The sequence below is a fragment of the Dermacentor andersoni genome, chromosome 3 (genome assembly GCF_023375885.2).
Source record: "Dermacentor andersoni chromosome 3, qqDerAnde1_hic_scaffold, whole genome shotgun sequence".
NCBI classification, from domain to species: Eukaryota; Metazoa; Arthropoda; class Arachnida; order Ixodida; family Ixodidae; genus Dermacentor; species Dermacentor andersoni.
This window is the reverse complement of record NC_092816.1, coordinates 223696387-223714958: the sequence shown is the minus strand read 5'-3', so window position 1 is coordinate 223714958 and position 18572 is coordinate 223696387. Positions and strand designations below refer to the sequence as shown.

Sequence of the window (18572 nt, the reverse complement as noted above, 5' to 3'; positions counted from 1 at the left end):
CGCATGGCGGTACTGTGCCTATCATCGGCATGTGTACGGCACGTGTTAGCATCGCCGGCCGCCACACTCCTGTCCTCATCACAGTGATTGCTCATTGCCCCCACGACCTCATTCACGGCCTCGATTTTCTCTCCACTACTTCTCTCCATTCTACTCTTATTGACTGCTCTGCCAGTACCCTTCGCCTTGAGTTGCCCATTCTCGCAGAACCTTCTGACGCACCCCAGTGCCACCTACGCCCCACCGGCTTTATTCGCCTGCCGCAAAAATCAATAGCCTATATTGAACTCTTGTCTTCCCCACCAGTCCCTGATGGTGAGTAGTACCTCGTCACTCCTCTGCCCGACATTCCACTACAGTATGACGTTACCGTGCCTCACAGTATACTTACTATTACTGCGAACCGCACTTTCATGCCCATCTTTACCTTGGATTGGCAAAGCAAATTCTACTGCAAGGTATTTGCCTTGCCAACGTTGATTGTCTCGGTGACCATCACGTGGCAACTTTATCGACCGATGCTTCTTGCGAGCTTCGCAGGCCCATCGTGCCAGATTCGGCCGCCGATCCCAAGATACAGAAAATGGTTGCGACGGACCTACCTTCTGCGCAGGCCGAAGACCTTTACCAAGTGTTATCGTCCTACCGCGATATTTTCGACTTCGACGATCGCCCTTTAGGCCAGACGCTCGCGGTCAAGCGTCGGATCCTTACTGGCGATGCTACTCCTATTCACCGACGACCGTATCGAGTTTCTGCATCAGAACACCAAGTAATTCAAAGTGAAGTGAACAAAATGCTCGACAAAAACATCATTGAGCCTTCTTCGAGTCCCTGGGCGTCACCTGTAGTGTTGGTTAAGAAGTACAGCACGTGGCGCTTCTGTGTAGACTACCGTCATCTGAACAACATTACTAAGAAGGACGTCTACCCACTGCCACGTATAGACGACGCCCTTGACTGCCTCCACGGTTCCAGCTATTTCTCTTCTATTGATCTTCGTTCTGGATACTGGCAGATTGCTGTTGACGATATGGACAGAGAAAAAACCGCGTTCATCACACCTGATGGCCTATACCAATTTAAGGTAATGCCGTTTGGATTATGCAACGCCCCTGCCACCTTTGGGCGTATTATGGGCTCCTTGCTCCGAGGTTTCAAATGGTCCACATGTCTCTGTTACCTCGACGACGTCATTGTCTTCTTGCCCACGTTCGACACTCACCTTGAGCGTCTAACAGCTACACTTGATTTATTTCGAAAGGCAAAGCTGCAACTTAACTCGTCCAAATGTCGTTTCAGCCGCCGCCAAATTACTGTTCTGGGCCACTTCGTTGACGCTTCCGGAGTACAGCCTGATCCCGACAAAACTCGCGCTGTCTGAGACTTTCCGGTTCCGAAGACAGCCGCAGACGTCCGAAGTTTTGTAGGACTGTGCTAGTACTTTCGTCGTTTTATTCAAAATTTTGCGGCAATTGCTAGACCCCTCACTAATCTTTTGAAGAAAGGCATACAATTCTCGTGGGGTACTGCAGAAGCCGCCGCCTTCTCTTGTCTCGTTACTCTTCTCTCCTCACCCCCCATTCTCGCCCACTTCGACCCTGATGCCCCTACAGAATTGCGTACAGATGCCAGCGGTCATGGTGTAGGTGCCGTCTTAGCCCAGCGTCAGCGTGGCCAGGATCGCGTTATTGCTTATGCGAGCCACCTCCACACACCATCAGAGTGAAACTATTCCACTGCAGAACGAGAATGCCTTGGGCGGTTGTGAAGTTCCGTCCTTACCTTTACGGTCGCCCTTTTTCCGTAGTCACTGACCATCATGCTCTGTGCTGGCTCTCATCGCTAAGAGATCCTACAGGCCGGCTTGGTCGAGGGCTTTGAGACTACAAGAATTTTCATATTCCGTGGTCTACAAGTCTGGCCGCCTGCACCAAGACCCGGACAGCTTGTTGCGTTACCCTGTTGACGACCCTGACTCCTCCAGTATTACTAGTGCTGCTTGCGTATTCTCTGTGTCGCAGCTGCTTCATTTCGCCGACAAGCAACGTCGTGACGCCTACATCAGAGCACTCATCGACCGTTTTGAACACTCTCCGGCCGACGCCACATTACGCCTCTTCGTCCTCCGCGACCGTACTCTGTACCGTCGTAACCTTCATCCGGACGGCTCCGAGTTCCTGCTTGTAGTACCTAAACACCTCCGCTCAACCGTTCTAGAAGAGCTTCACGACGCACCAACGGCAGGACACCTCGGCGTATCTCGAACCTATGACCGTGTACGTCGCCGTTTTTTCTGGCCAGGCTTTGCCCGTTCCGTACGACGTTACGTCACCACTTGTGAACTTTGCCAACGACGCAAGCAGCCTTCCCAGCTCCCCGCTGGTTACCTGCAGCCGCTTGACATCCCTGCAGAGCCCTTCCATCGTGTCGGCTTAGACCTTCTCGGTCCATTTCCGGAATCTACATCAGGAAACAAGTGGGTTGCAGTCGCGGCGGACTACGCGACCCGCTTCGCCGTAACCCGCGCTCTTCCGACCAGTTGCGCAACTGATGTTGTTGACTTCCTCCTGCATGATATCATTTTAATTCATGGTGCTCCGCGTCAATTGCTAACAGACAGTGCCCGTACGTTCTTAGCCAAAGTCATTGACGACATCATGCGTGCCTGCTCAATACAGCATAAATTTAACATCTCCTACCACCCCCAAACGAACGGCCTCACTGAGCGTTTGAACCGCACCCTTACAGACATGCTATCCAAATAAGTTTCAGACGACCACCGTGACTGGGACCAGGCTCTACCTTACATCACCTTTGCGTACAACACTTCCCGTCTCGACACTGCTGGCTTTTCTGCTTTTTACCTCTTGTATGGCCGCGAACCGACGCTACCACTGGACACTGTGCTTCCGTCCACCACAGCATCAACTAGCGCTTATGCCCGTGATGCTATCGCCCATGCTGACCATGCTCGCCAACTTGCGTGCGCTCGTCTACAAGTCTCTCAAGGCAAACAAAAGCAACGCTACGACCTTCGTCACCGTGATGTCAATTTTGTGCCCGGCACCCTCGTGTTGCTTTGGTCACCATCGCGTAAAGTTGGCCTTTGTGAAAAACTGCTTTCCTGCTACATGGGCCCATATCGCGTGCTTCACCAAGTGACCGATGTCACCTACGAAATCGTTCCAGCCACGCCCACTACGTCCTCTGCTGTGACAACCAGTGACATTGTCCACGTCGCCCGACTCAAACCGTACAACTCTCCACGCCATTTGGATATTTAACAGCACCGTGACGGCGCTTTTGCCGCCGGGGGGTAGTATTACGATATCATCGAGCGATGCTCAAGGGACGAGCTACCGTGAGAACGACGACGAAGTCGGTCTGTGCCCTTGGCGTGAGTGAATGTCGGCCTGGTGCTCTGCCTCCAGTCCAGTGTAAATAGCCTGTAAATAGCCTCTTTCGTCTGTGTCTTTCTACACGTAACAATATGTTCAGGCTGATGTGCCCAACTGTGGTTGACGTTCACTTTTCACATTCAAGGAAATTTAAAAACTTGAATTCGAGGCTGTGGCACTTGACGTCAGTTGTCCTGGCATTGACAAAAAAAAACAGTCACAGTTGGCTGAATAGTTTGTCAGGCTCATTTTATAAACAATCTCTATTTGCTAGACAGCCAGGATTCCATATTTATGCTGTCTGTGCAATTCATGCATGAACATTAAAAAAAATTATTTCTTGAGTTAAAAAAAAATATCTTCTTGTAACTTCTCACATGCATAGCAGACACATGGGGAATATCATCGATATTTTTAAGCCAACCACCAAAGTAACTTTTTCAGCCTTGAACCCGAAGCAATTTGGGAAAAATTTGAACTTCGCAGTTTTTTTTTTTTTTCAAGCAATCTAAGCTTCAAATATTTTTTTTTTTGGCTATACTATGTCGACCAGGCTACCACAGTAGATTTTTCCTGCACTCTGAGAAAAAAATTCATACTCTGCAATTTTACTCACTTTTGTTGGTGCCAAAATCAGCCTAAGTGTTTAAATATTTGAAGTATTGGCTATTTTGACAGTCACACCACTTCGTTGTCTTGCCATACACACCACCTTAATGCTTAGATCAAGCAACGTGCTCTTGAAAAAAAATGTTGATTGGTCTCTTCTAGCTCAGCTGAGCACTAACAGTAAGTTTTCGTCAAAATGCTAGAAAATTATTGGAAAGAAACATAAATATGGAGAACTAGTTTTGAACATGAACAACATGCATAAATCTTTTCAACTATATCTGCGACGGTTGAAAAAACACTGGCCGATTTGGTGTGGAATGAGCCCGTAGTAAACGTAAATCACTATCTTTTCATGTCGTTGTGACCCCTTGTCTTTCCCTTAAAACAGTCGGTAACATCCACACGGAAGCAGTCGAATCATTTACAGGGGCCCCTAACCACTTTTTATTGAAGTAGAGAAATGCATTTGAAGCTAAAATAGACTAGTTAAGAAATACTTTGTGCAAAAAGTACTTCAACGTGTTCAGCAGACACAAAGTAATTGGCAGCCAAACGTACCCTACACAGCACTTCCACTCCTTCTGCAACGACTTGCACTGCAAAGGCTACAGAGCAGCGGGACGTGCCTACAACACTCAACCTACTGAACATCACCGTGGCAAGCCGTTCAAACTTGATTTTGGGTGTTCACGTAGACACTGCTATTTCCAATTTTGGCACCTATGACGTAGCAAACATGGTTGTCCTCGTCAAGCAGCAGTGAGCTCAGTCAGCGGACTTGTCGTGGCACCCTGCGATGGCCACGGTATCTACGCTATGTAGCAGACTGCAGCTACATGCAAGTGTAGTGTGTATGCACAGCATTTGCTTTGTGCACGACAGCGCTAAAGTGCGTAATCTCGTTTATGTGCTCCAGTCTGGCCATGCTACGTGATACGGACCTGCTTTGTCCTGCACTAGCTTGACCAATCAATAATAGCCACGTTCAACTTACACATTTACAAGTATACCTCAATATGAAGTCAGGTCAGTCAAGGCGTCTAACGAGCTTTGCATTGGCAAGCGTACGTGTAGTCTGACCTTAAATTTCGCATGGTTCGAGGCTAGTTGAGTGTTCAAAACTAGTAGAAATTAGAGAGACTCGACGGCTACGATAAGCAGGGCGGCCAAAGTGTAATTCCTACGTGGGGGGGCGCGGCCAGGCCTCAGCAGATGATAGTCAGCTTCTTCTGGAAGTATGTCATTTTTAAGCAAGCAGATTTTTCACTTACTTCAGTTTGTTTGTATAAGTGCGTCGATAAATATACACAGAAACAGTAGGAAGAAGCACACTGGTCCAAACACCCTTCCCGATTGGTGTCAGCTATTGGCCAACAGCAGTCACATATGGGGATCTGCTATGTTATGAAATAAAGCATCCAGAAAAGAGTTGGGAGCAAGCTTCTGTTGAATAAAAAGCATTTGTGAAAAAGGTGACTTCGCACTCCGCTTATGAGATATACTCACCACGCACGACTGCAAAATCTGGCTGAGATTTTCACAGTAGCATATGCTATCCACGGACTGTGTTTTTTCACCAAGACCGAGGGGTGGTTCAGAACGCCCTCGAAGTACCCCCTTGCCACATGATTTAGCTTGGTACATGCATGTCACTAACATAGTAGTGCTCAACTTTCTAAACCATCGGTTATGTCATGCACCTCATCACTTAAAGTTGTTGGCTTACATATCCATTACCAGACCAAAGTTTGAATATGCCACTGCCATTTGAAGGCTGTATCAAATATATCTTATACTTTTGAAGCAGTACAGGACCGTGTAGCCTGGTTTATTCATTCATTTTCTTTGTACCATACATCTTTACATGTGCAATCAGCTCTAGCCACCCTTGCACATTGTTGCCAAGTCGCATCTCTAGCCTGCACCCGTCACCGTCCAAGCTTTATCACCGTAACAGCATGCACATGACGCCTCTCCAAAGCTTCATTCACCGAATAAAAAAGTTTATTCTCTCTCGGCACCAGTCATGCCCTTCAAGTCGCGCAATGCCACGCTGCAACATTTCCCACCTCCTTTTTTCCACGTGCAGGCACAGATTGCAACAACCTTTCCGACAACTTGTCCGTCAACATTTTTACGGAATGTAACAGATTGCCTGTCACAATAATAACATGTGGTTAACATTTCCAATTATTTCTGTATATCCACCCCTAATGTAATACACCCTAGAAGGGTGCCTAAGGTAATAAAGTGAAGTGAAGAATGTGCCAGCATAAACAACAGCATCTTACTGCAGTGAAGTTGGATGAACACACAAAAAAAGCAGCTTTCTTTTTCACAGATGCCTCCATGAAACCTCTTGCATCAGCACGTAAAAAACAAAGCCAGCAAAAGGGCAGAGTGCACACTCAAACTGGTGGAACACAACAAACTGAATTGCTCGCTTCCCTCTGCTACGCCACTTGGCAAAAAATACCTAAATACCGTGAGCAAAAATATGAGCTTTTTTTTAATTTGCTGGTTAATGCAGTATACATTCACAAAATAGACTATCAATAAATGTGTCAAAGTTAAATAACGTTATTCCAAGGCACTGGATACTGCACAAAAGGTAAGTCAAGGTGGTAGTATGATGCTCTCTGCAATTGCTAGTAAGCCATCATAATACTTACAGACTAATTAAATTTCCAATTATTGTCAGTCAGTCAGTCAGTCATGTAGTTTTTCGTTTCTTTTTTTTTTATTAGCGTTTAAATCTCTGGCTCAAAGAACATGCAGAAGTTAATTCTTGGCTACAAGCATTACAAGGCAGAAAAAAATGCTTTCATCATTTCTGACAGAATACGGCACATTGTACAGTGCGTCCAACACACAGAGGAGCTTACAATGCAAAGTCTACAGCAATACAATGAACTCTGAAATGAGCCACTTCAGGTAAATAGACTGTTTTCTCTTACCACCATCAGAGAGAAAGGGGGCACACAGTGAACACAATTGAAAGAGCAGCAGCAGCAGTCCTGCCCTCACCATGCAGAAGATGAAGCTGAAGGCGACCGAAGCACGTGTGCCACCAGCCAGTTTGAGCACAGCATACACCACCACGATGTTGAGCAGCGAGTGGTACACTGCCAGGCCTGCATATTTGTTTCAGTCAAATTTGTTTCAAGGCAGCCCCCAAGACACCCAGGTATGGAAGGGAGATCACACTTGTCAAAGCATGGACGGAGAGGTACAAGTGCACGTCCATGGGTCAACGACGACAAACAGCAGCTGCAGTGATAAAGAGCTGCAGCTTTACAAATGCGTCAACAGAAATAAAAACTAATGTGTTTTAGTTTGCAGGCATTGTGCCAAAAGGGCACAGAAGCAACGAGGTTTAGTGTGATGCCAGGTTATTTCCCAATCCAATCTTGCAGGTTGTTCCAGTATGACCAGGTGACCCATAAAAAGCATTCCATGCATTAATGCTCAAAGTCATCACCCAATGTGTTACTCCAGGCTTAATTTTTAAATGGCCCTCGATAGGTGCAATTCAAGCCCACTAGATATAACATAGTTGATATTCTCATATGTAATATTCCCGCAGCAGGTTTTTCTGTAAACTTGACAAAACAACATAAAATTGAAAATCCGTAATTTATTCTGCTGCTGTACACTTTTCACGATTCTGAACGGGTGAGAAATGCAGTGAAAGTAAGATTTTATTCAACAGAAATAAAGGTGCCTGAAAGGGTCAGGAAACAAGTTGAGCAACACCTGCTGGGGACTGTACTAGTGCAGCACACTAACACTACACAGCTCTGAAGTACTTCATCAGTGCTAGTGCAAAGCAGTGAATCTATTGACTCAGCTAGACACAGCTGGACCAAATCACTTGTCGCCACACAGTTGAAAAGCACCTGCTGCCACAATGTCCTTCGATCAATTCCTAAAATGAGCACATTTTTGAAGTTGTATTGAAACGTCCAAGAATTTAGAAGAAAAAAAAGAAAGACTGAATCGTCGCGACAACACATCACAGTCGCCGTAGGCTTCGAAGTCTCTATAACAAAATTATTTTTGGGCAGTTCTGATAGCGTCCACTCAGCAATGGTTGCTTGTGTACTGCCATATGCTCATATTCTGTGGCCTAAAGCTCATGGCATGGAGCAAAAATGCGCACGCAGCGAAAGCGAAACATTGTGCGTAGATATGCATGCAGACGCGCAGTCGGTCACTGCAAACCCGTGCGATTGCTGCATTGAGGTTTGATTCTGTTATGCCCCATTTGGTTTTACAGACAGCCTACTATAAGAACATATTTCACATAGTTTACTTTCAGCGTTTGCCTGCCTTTCACACAAGAAGCCGTTTCGGGAGACTCCATCGTGGCGACTGCGTGAAATGGTGTTCACTATACGTATTCGGTAATAAGATAGCGTCTGTAAACGATTCTATGCTTTCATTTGGCCCAAGATTATTATTTCGACAGTAAAAAACTTCCCTCATTTTAAGAGTAATTACAGAAATGTCCAGGAAGGCTGCCCCGTCGTTTTTATTGAGCACCGTAAGCGAAACCTGTGAGGAGCGTGCCGAGTCATCCCTCATACTACGCAAGGAAGGCACTTCCGACAAATGGCAACTCCGTAAGTCCTCGCCCCCAATACAAGCAAGGGAAGCAGACAACCCAGACGCTGGTTCTCTATAGTCTCCACAGTACATCACTTTTGGCGACTGATAACCGCAGCAGCATCTTTATCTTTTTCCAGTTTCGGTATGAGAAACATCAATTTTTGCGAGCATTTTGTGAAGTGCCCAGTCACATTTTAAGCGTAAAATTTTTCACAGATGTATAAATTATCTGTAGGTATAAATTATCTGAAACAGGGCTTTTTACATGGTCTGTAATTTCGTTGCAGTTGGCCTTCAATGAAAGAAGCTTCTAGTGGCCGTGTATTATGGCATTCCTGAAAGCCAGCGTATTTAAATTTATATTTGTGCCAAAATTATTGGCTCGAGTTCCATCCCTGTACATCCCAATGATTATACAAGATTCAAAAGTGAGATAAAATGGTTGGCAGTGCCTGCGGGAGTGCACGGCACTTGTGAGATCAAGATGGCCACACTTGGCGAGAGGCTTTTTAAGACTTGCCCTGAAAATTTTGGTGCCACTTCAACTCAAATAAGCGAAAAATAATTGCCCTCTAAAAATTAATAGATAATTCATAAGCAACAATAACCGTCTCAGTTTAATCCCTACTTTTACTTTGTCTTCTCAGAGTCAAATCAGTGCTCTCTAATTCTGACAATGCAGAAAATGTTACTAATTTTATAACACACGAGGACCTATTTTCCATGCTTTTAAATCTGAAATCGAAAAAGGCATATGGTTCTCAGACTCTCCTGAATGCTTTCTTTCATTGATATGCAGAGTGGCTTTGCCATTTTCTTATAATTTTTAACACATCCATTTCCTATGGCATCATTCCATCATGCTCGCGTGTCACTCGTCTTGTGCCTTTCTTTTAGAAATGTGACGCGGCTTTACTGACAAACTATCGTCCCGTATCACTAACATGCCCATCATGCAAGCTTCTAGAGCATATTACTTCAAATATTACAGTAGAATTTCTAGAAAAATGCAACATTCTGCCCTCATATCAACACAGGTTTCACAAGGGATTGTCTAAATCTACTCAGCTTCTCTCTACCGCTCATACTTTTGCTTCAGTTCTTGATAAACCCCCCAGATTGATGTTATATTCCTTGATTTTAGCAAAGCTTTTAACAGGGTCTCTCATTATAATTTGATAATGAAACTTAGCAACCATGACTTTCCACCCAACCTGGATATCTTATTACTTGAGCATGCACAGGCAATTTGTCGCTGTCAAAGGTCATTACAGTGGGTGTCTTCCAGTAATCTCAGGAGTGCCGCAAGAGTGCGTGCTCAGACCTTTACTTTTCCTAGTGCATATTAATGACAACACGCATCAATGATGGCATTAGTATGAGGTCGTTCGTGGATAACTGCTTACTCTGCAAAGTGATAAACAATGCTAATGAGCAAGTAACCCTCATTAATAATTTTGGCCCAATTTCTCAAGGTGTGATACTTAAGAAATGAAACTTAATGAAGAAAAAAATTTTTATGCGCATCACTAAAAAGAAACGCCGTCTACAATAGTAGACTACTAAGGAATGTGCAATCATCAAAACAGACTTTTTAAATATTTAGATGTCACACTAAAAAACAGCTTGAACTGTTTGGAACACAGCAATAATGTCTGTGCATCTGCTCAGTGCAAATGCCTGTTAAGGCACAAACTTAAACATTCCCCTTCATCCGTGAAACGATTAGTGTTCAACCCAGTGGTAATGTTGAGATTGGAATAGGCCTATGTCGTCTGCTGTCGTATTGGGTTTAGTGCACATAGGCAACTAAGGCTATCAGATGCCAAACACAAGGTACAGTTTCTTTAAAGGGATTGGGTCCCCTCAGCGAGTCCTTGTCTGGGTAAGGGCACTGATCATGCCAGCAAATTAGGTAAAGGCCTCAGCCTTTTCAGACATAGGAAGGTGGATGAGGTGTACCACAATATGTAACGAAGCACATGATCAGCATTTAGAGTTTTTCAAAAACCCTGGCTTCCTTTAAAAAGCTGAAAACATGTGTGATGTCAACAAGTGCATTTTCACCTAAAATCAATACTGGATGAAAAGGAATGTGTCCATTGTAAAATGGGGCAAAATATTTTTTCCTCTATGTTTCAAGTTCTGTGCATGAGAATAAGATGCAGTTTATCTCTGTATTTATCACAACCAGGCTTGTTTTCTTTAGTCAGAATGAAGTTGTGTGTGAGGTGTGTGTGCCCAGTGGTGCAAACAACATAACTTCAAAAAACCGTTCCCGATCTGTGGATGACTTCCATCCTCCTTGGGTAGGTTTTATCATTTGTAGCTTGTGACTTAGTTGATCGCTCCATGTAGACAGCCATATGTCCCCAAGTTTGCTGTGTACCAACTTCATGCAATCTTTATGGGGCATGCGTATATTTCCTAATTGTTGCGAGCTTGTGCAATGCATACGTCTGCTCTCTCAATGCCATCAATTCCTAAATGACTTGGAACTCAACAGAGCTTTATGTTATGTCCTCATGTTGTGATCCTTGTTATAATATGTATTGCTTCCCCAAGTAACGGCATGCCTGCATTTCTGCAGTGTAGTGCTCTGATTACACCGAAGGAATCAGTGTAGATAATGGTGCTCTCTATATTTTCGCATATTATTTTCTTTGCAACTAGCAACACAGGGTAACGTTCAGCAGTAAATATTGACGCACACTGAGGGAGACTTGCCATTCCCATCCATTACTGCACTTCCAGCGTAAGCTGCGGCTTTGGAACCATCCGTGAAAAATTCAGTGCAGTTATTGAAGCTTACTTTAAGTGTGAGATATACTTGCACAATGTGTTTCTAAGGGTTTGTCTTTTCTTGAATTGTGTAAGAATGAGATCCAACACTGATGGAAAACTTTACGAAGGGGGGCAGTGAGACATGGTTTTGTGCAGTGTCAGGCAATGTGTCCAATAAATGCAGCTCCTGGCATCTCCGAAGCGCAGAACCAATGGCCTTGTTGCTTGGGGGTCTATTGGTGAACAACGTTCGAGAAGGATAAGTTGCAACAATCGGATAACACGGATGTGTTCACGCTCTGATTGTAAGAACATATGCACACGCGAGTGCTATTCTTCTATCGTCTAATGAGAGCTCATCTGCTTCTACATAAAGACTTACTACAGTGGACGTTCTGTATGCTCTGCATGAAAGGCACAGACCTAGATTATCAACAGGATCTAATCGTCTTAAATATGAGGGTCTTGCTGAACCATAGACTATGCTCCCGTAATCTAGACAAGAACATGCCAGAGAATGTTAGATGTGTAGAAGGCATGTGCTAATAGACCCCCAGCACTTATTTGAGAGTAATTTAAAAATGTTCAGAGCTCGGCAAGCTCAGACTTTCAAACTGTTTATATGCAGCAGGAATGCAAGCTTTTATCAAATGTAAGGCCTAAAAATTTGTGTTCGTGTTTTACTGGGAGCACTGCCTCATTTAAGTGCAGAGAAGGATAAAGCTGTAGGCCTCTTTTGAATGAGAAAAGAACAGCAACTGCTTTTTGTGTGGCAAACCTAAATTCATTTCTGTCCGCCCAGATCGCAAGTTTTTTTAATGTGAGTTGTATCTCTCTCTCACATGTTGGCAAGCTAGAGGACATGCATGCAATTTGAAGGTCATCAACATAAACAGAGTACATAATAGCTTTGGGATTATTTTTGCTATGGAGTTAATTTTTACTATTAAGAGTGTAGCAATAAAACCCTGCAGCACTATATTCTCCTGAACAAAGTTCCTCAAAAGGGTTGAACCAAGGCATACCTTAAATCAACAATCGCAGAGGAAGTCTTTCAGGAACTTCAGCATCCTGCCCCAGATGCCACGGTCTGCAAGGCCATGGAGAATCCCAAACCACAAAGTGGTATCGTAAGCTTTCTCCATATCAAACAAAACTGCCAGACAGTGTTGTTTGAGTATGAAAGTTTCTCGAACTGAGTTTTCAAGGTGAACAAGATGGTCAACTGTTGAGCATGTTCTTTTAAAACCACATTAGCGGACATCAAGAAGTTCATGGGATTAGAACATATACATTAACCTAATATTCAGAATGCTTTCCAAGGATTTGGCGAGGCAAGGTGCCAGTGCAATAGGTCTATAGCTACAAGGTATTAGAGTTGTCGGATGATCTCGCAACTGCCAGCAGTTGAAGGGGTTGAAGGTCGTAGAGAGGAACTTGGGAGGAACTAGGTGTACAGGGTTTATTTACAGTATTTACATTGTAAACAAGAGATACATTCGACAGTCGAGTGTGGCCCCCAAATGGAGCACGCAAGACGAAGCATATAGCAAACGAGCACACAGCTCACGAGTACGAACACGAGCACGACGACGAGCACCCTCTAGCAGCAGGCAACAGCTGCTTATAAACACTCCATTGGCCCCTAGTTCCTTAGGTGAGAGAACCGTTCGACCAGTCATCGAAGTTGACCCGCCGGTTGTCCATTATCTTGAGTCTTGAAAGGCACGTCGGTTCCCCATGCTGACCCCCGCAGCGCAGCTGCCGGTTGCCCATTGTCTTGCGCCTCTAAATTCCAGAGCTGCCCTTCTCCTGTAGTCGCCACGAGTGTCAGCAGACTGTGACGAATCCTGGAGCCCCCGAACCGCAAAGCCCCCTTTTGTTAGGAAAGCTTTTGCTGCGGAGAGACCATGACGACCCGGCAAATCAATCAACAATACATTGGGTGCCAAACATGGCCCACCCTGCTGTCGTCACCGATTCTCCGAACGAGGCGTATGGTGGATTAGCGCTGTCGTCCTCGCTGGTTCTCCGAAGGGCGCCAGCACCGCGGGTCGATCGAAGCACGTGCAGCGGGCTGAAATAGCTTTGCAGAGCAGTACCCCTGCAGGCCGATCCTAACAGCGCCTCCATGGCCCTGAAAATCTCGCCTGGCCAGTGCTGACAACTGCTTGGCAGGAAGAAAATGGCTGGCGAACAAGAAGATGGCTTTGCTCTCTGCAACTCCTGCACTTGGAATGCCTTCAACCATCTCGCAACAACCGGCACAGAAGAGTCGATCCCGGCAACACAATACCACTCAGCGTGCAAACGCCCGGAATCAGCTGTTAATCCACCAGGCTTCCTATCGAAATTTCAATGCAAGCCGCTCAACTGGGAACCCCAAATTTTGCCCCAAAATTTCGTGCCGCCAAAGCAAGCGTTCATGTTCCCCCCGAATTCGACCAAACGTGACCGTCGTGCTGCATAAGAGTAAAGGTTTACGCAGAACTAAACTGAAGGCTCGCAACTACCAGTACCCAAACATAAGCAGCCTAACTTCACGAACAGTCTCTTCTTACCCTATCCCAGTGGCTTATTTATCACACGTACTGGTGCCACTGAAAAGTCTGGTGAACTCCTCAGGTACGTAATTACAATTGCGCTAGCTTTGTGGTCCCTATTCCGAACGCGTACTTGCGTCGTACGTAAGCATTTAATCACGCTTACTTACATTTGTACCTTTAGTCCATACAGGACACATACCTTAAACAAACAACCAAACTTACGTAACTTAAGCAACTCAGAGGAACCTTTAAACAAATGTGTCTTCTAATAACCAGCTCCACGCACACTTACTAGAGAAGTCAGAATACGGCTGCCCTGAACACACACAAGCAACCCAGTCAAACATTCTGCTTCCTTCCGTCCGCACAGGACACGCGCTAAAGGAACTAAGAACGCTTCTCAGTGCAAATCATGCACTAACTGAAAATCTACGTGCTTAACCATAGAAAATTAAAAAAAACTTATAATAAGAAGGTTAACTAATACACACCCGCATTACCATAGGCCTCTCAACGGTAGCCGGGACCTTCAGGTTACTCACACACACAAAAAAAGCCTATCTACTCATTAACACCTCGCGAAACTACAGGTTTTCATAAAACGCATCTTTCAAATCTCAAGCTTCTCAAACAAAACATAAACAAAGCTCATATCTTACATATTGAAAGACACCTTAGTCTTAAATCGCGAAAATTTTCCATTGCTCAAAAAAATAAAACCAAACAACATGCTTTACTTCTACGGAAGCTCTCTTGGCCTCCCGTTCCAAGCATTTTCGGCTGACTTATAATTTTGAGCCATACTCGAGGTAGCCGCGGTTCGAAAGCTATTCTGGCTACCCAGGAACAACAAAAGGGCTGACACACTATCAGCTCCTACAAGACGTTAGTCTCCTGCCAATTTGCGTCCTGGCGCCACGCTTTCATCACGAACTCGACTGACCGCGTCGCGACTCCCTATCACCTCGTTTCGTCTTGCCACCTTGCGCTCCCTCGCACTACATGCTGCACTCCGAAAAGACCGACGGAACGACGAGGAACGTAACTGCCCCGTGCCCTTTGTCCGCGTCCGTGCAGAACATGCTTCACGGTCTCTTTGTGACTGGTGGCTCGGACGTGCTCGATGCGCACACGTCGTCAATGACGACTGCACCTTTCTTTTCATTGCGCCCTGCCTTTTTGCGTCTGTCGCCGTCTTTGGCTGCGCCACATTACTCGCCGTCTTTCGGTCTTTACCGCGCTTTCTCTTTGAACTCGCTTTCAGGAATGGATACAGTTATAGGCCTTTCGTTCCATGCTTCCTGCAGTTTTCATGCTTTCTGCAGTTGCATGCCCACAAGTGCAGACAAGAAGAATCGAAAGGTGCCTTTTTTGTTGTTGTTGTTGTTGACCACAACCATTATAAAGCCCACACATAATAAAGGCAAGCTTGGTTGTATCTTTTTTTTTTTGTCATGAAAGTGCGGAAAGTGATGAAATGGGGCATCTGCTTAAGAATGTTTGGTGCGTGCAGACCACTTGGTTTATCTTCAAGAGTCGTTCGCATAGCATTCGACATATGGTAAGCGTGATCATTATTAACTAGACTTGGCACACGACATATTGCTGCAGCAAGTTCGGGGTGCGATCATTACACGGGAAATTTAAAAATCGTATTTTGACGACAAAATTCAGGGGTGCGATCATTACACGAGTGCGATCATTATGCGAGTAAATACGGTATAAGAATATTCAAGTGCCACGAAAATTCGATTGTTATAACCAATAATTGTTATAACCGGGTTGCATGAAAAAATCAAAATAGGCTCATGGCAGAGCTGATATGAGAAAACTATAATGACGGGTAGGCCAGTGCTCCTTCCCACCACCTTCCTCCATCTGGCTGCCGATTGTATTCACTCGTTTACCTGCTTCCTGGGCACTCCGATCGCGTGTAAGAATGGCACTGCTATAACAAGGGCAAAGAGGTGTCATGGGTGGCAAGCGATACGCGAGTGCCACCAAGGCACCACTTTGGTGGCCCTGAAAGGGGCCTTTTAAAATTGCAAGAAGGCTGCTGTGGCCACCTGTCAGCTTGAGAAATCCAGAAGAAATGCTGAGGAAAGATTACCACGAGCATGTTCCCACATACTTCCCTCACTGGCTTGCACAAGAAAAGCCCATGTCCATCAGCCATGTATGCTTTACGTGAAGCTCGCAGACATCCTTCTCCAAGGTATCCAACCACTCCACATAGTGCAGCGGAAGGTTCCTAGCGAAAACGAAGCCCCAGAGGTACTGAATCATGCCGGGTCTCCCGTGAGGACAACGTTGAGGCAGCCTGCCCTACCACGTCATCGCTGCTGTTGTCGCTGACGCTATCCGATGCAAGTACATTCGCGATGATCGTCTCATCATTTAGAAGCACTTAGTCTCCAAATCTACAGCCAAGCGGTTTCATTTCACCGGCAACGTCGTGCATTGCCGATGATCAGTGGGCAGATAAGCCATCTTCCATTTCGGCAGCGCGTCAAGCGAAGTTGAGAAACCACGTGGCCAGGAACTTCTACACAACCAACAAAAAACTTAAGCTGCTTGCAGAACTGCACTGAATGAAGAGCCAGCAAGCAACATGCGAGCAATCTGCTAGCAGCGCAGTTGGCACACAGTCCATTTGCGTTTCAGAGCGGGGGGGGGGGGGGGGGGGGGTAGAGCTACGGGCGCAGCCGCTTTGTGTTTGAGCTGCGCGGTGATGGCTAGAAGATGACCGTGTGGCGGCTGTTGGAGCAGTGGCCCATGGTGCAGTGGCTCGAATTTCTAGTTTTCTTTTTTTTTTTTTCAAAGATTTCACATTTCACTACCTTTCAGCTAAGACACCCAGCAGCCAAACTTCGTTATTACTGATAAGGCGGCATCGGGGCATTGTAGTAAGCGGGTTATTTCACCACGGAAAATATACAAAAGTTGACAGCGCATCAGCTTCTCAATGTTATAGCCAATATATTGTTAAAACCAGTATTGTTATAAGTGGGTTCAATTGTTCAACTGGTTTTAAGCTTCACTTTGCGAGTTGCAACTCCATTGTCCACTATAATCACGACACCTCTAGAGAGCCTACCTACTTGCTCTCGGTTGCATCGAAATACTTTGTACTTCTTCAAAAAGGTTTTTTTGTGTTGGGGACATAGGTTTGTTTCTTGGAGACAGAAGGCTGTTGGTGAGAATTTATTATGTCTCTGATGTCCCCTAGGTTATGGATCAGGACTCTGTAATTCCAATGCATGATGAAAGCCATTGTAAAGCAATTAAAACTGCTAACGTGTGTGTGTGTGTGTGTGTGCGCGTGCGTGCGTGCGTGCGTGTGTGCGTGCGTGCGTGCGTGCGTGCGTGCGTGTGTGTGTGTGTGTGTGTGAGCTATATAGACAGGTGAAATGTAATGAAAGGATCACTAATCAAGGGCGGTAACCGTTCAAGTTACCTGTCCCTTTTTCGGTGCAGTTGCAAGCTTTTCCTTCTTGGTGCACTCCAGGGAGCATGGACCTTTTGACGTCGATGACACCAGGGTTTTTGCGTCAAACTCCATCACCTTCTCAGAGGCGCTGGATGATCGAGAGCCAGGTGCCCAAGCGCGCATATTGGGCCGTGGAGTTTGGTTCAACTTTGGGCCCTGTGACACTGCGGTCTGCCGGCCCATCTTCGATGATGATGGAGCAGCACTAGCTGCTGCCACCAGCAGCTAGTGGCTGCTGGTGGCAGCACTAGGAATACCACTATAGGAATACCAGGCATGCACAGTGTAGACATTGGAAATCGTGTGAAGCTGCCCCCTGCTGTGATGTACTGGCATAGCTTACCTGAGGCAATAACACTAGCCTTTTCCTCGCTTCATAGAATGATATGTTTTCAGAGGTGGAACATCCGTTTCACCTTCTCGCACAAGTCCTGGCACAAGCAAACAGCCGATTTGGCACAGCAGCAAGTTCTTCTGGCACACGATCATATTCACGTATGCTTATCATATACCATACAAATTTTAATTGATATAGCTGACACATTCTGGAGACGGGTTTGCACAAGCATACCTTGTGAGCGCAGTCATGGAAGGACACGACGCTCTTTCAAACCGCGATGCAGAAAGAGTGCTGCAGCCAGGTTCGTCGACTCTCCGATAAGGCGCAGAAAAGGCGCCTCAGACAGATTGTCATCAAATGTGGGTTTATTAACCGGGGATGCAACACAGTGCAACAGTCATGGCTTGTGGGCAAAGGCTCACTGCAAGACCAATCGAGTACGCACGCCTGCACTGAACATAACACCATGCAGTACACTCGTGTCAGGCCATGCACATTAGGGAGTTTTTGAACAAAGAAATAGGATCAGCGCAACTGCGAGATGCAAGAAGGGTTTTGCGTTTGCATCAGCGACGCTACTTCCCCAACACAGCACAGTGACTCGAACTCGACACAATAGTTTTGCTTCAATAAACGTGACGGCACCCATCAAAGTGGCGGCTCTCGCCGTGTACCACATTCGACCTCAGTCCTCATAAACCTGTGGCCATCAAATGCGATAAACGGTGTTGTAGGTTCTCACTTTCTCTCATCTGTCAATAAAGCATGGCACAACATAAGAAAGTTAT

General features: G+C 45.7%; 1 protein-coding gene across 1 annotated transcript in view; it reads right to left on the bottom strand.

Annotated features, from left to right (window-relative positions):
• nes (lysophosphatidylcholine acyltransferase 3 protein nessy) overlaps positions 1–18572 on the bottom strand; it is a 230219-nt gene that overhangs the window by 158802 nt on the left and 52845 nt on the right. The window contains exon 3 of the mRNA XM_050183807.3: positions 7041–7147. Coding sequence (XP_050039764.2) covers positions 7041–7147 — 107 coding nt within the window. The remainder of the gene's footprint in view (positions 1–7040; positions 7148–18572) is intronic.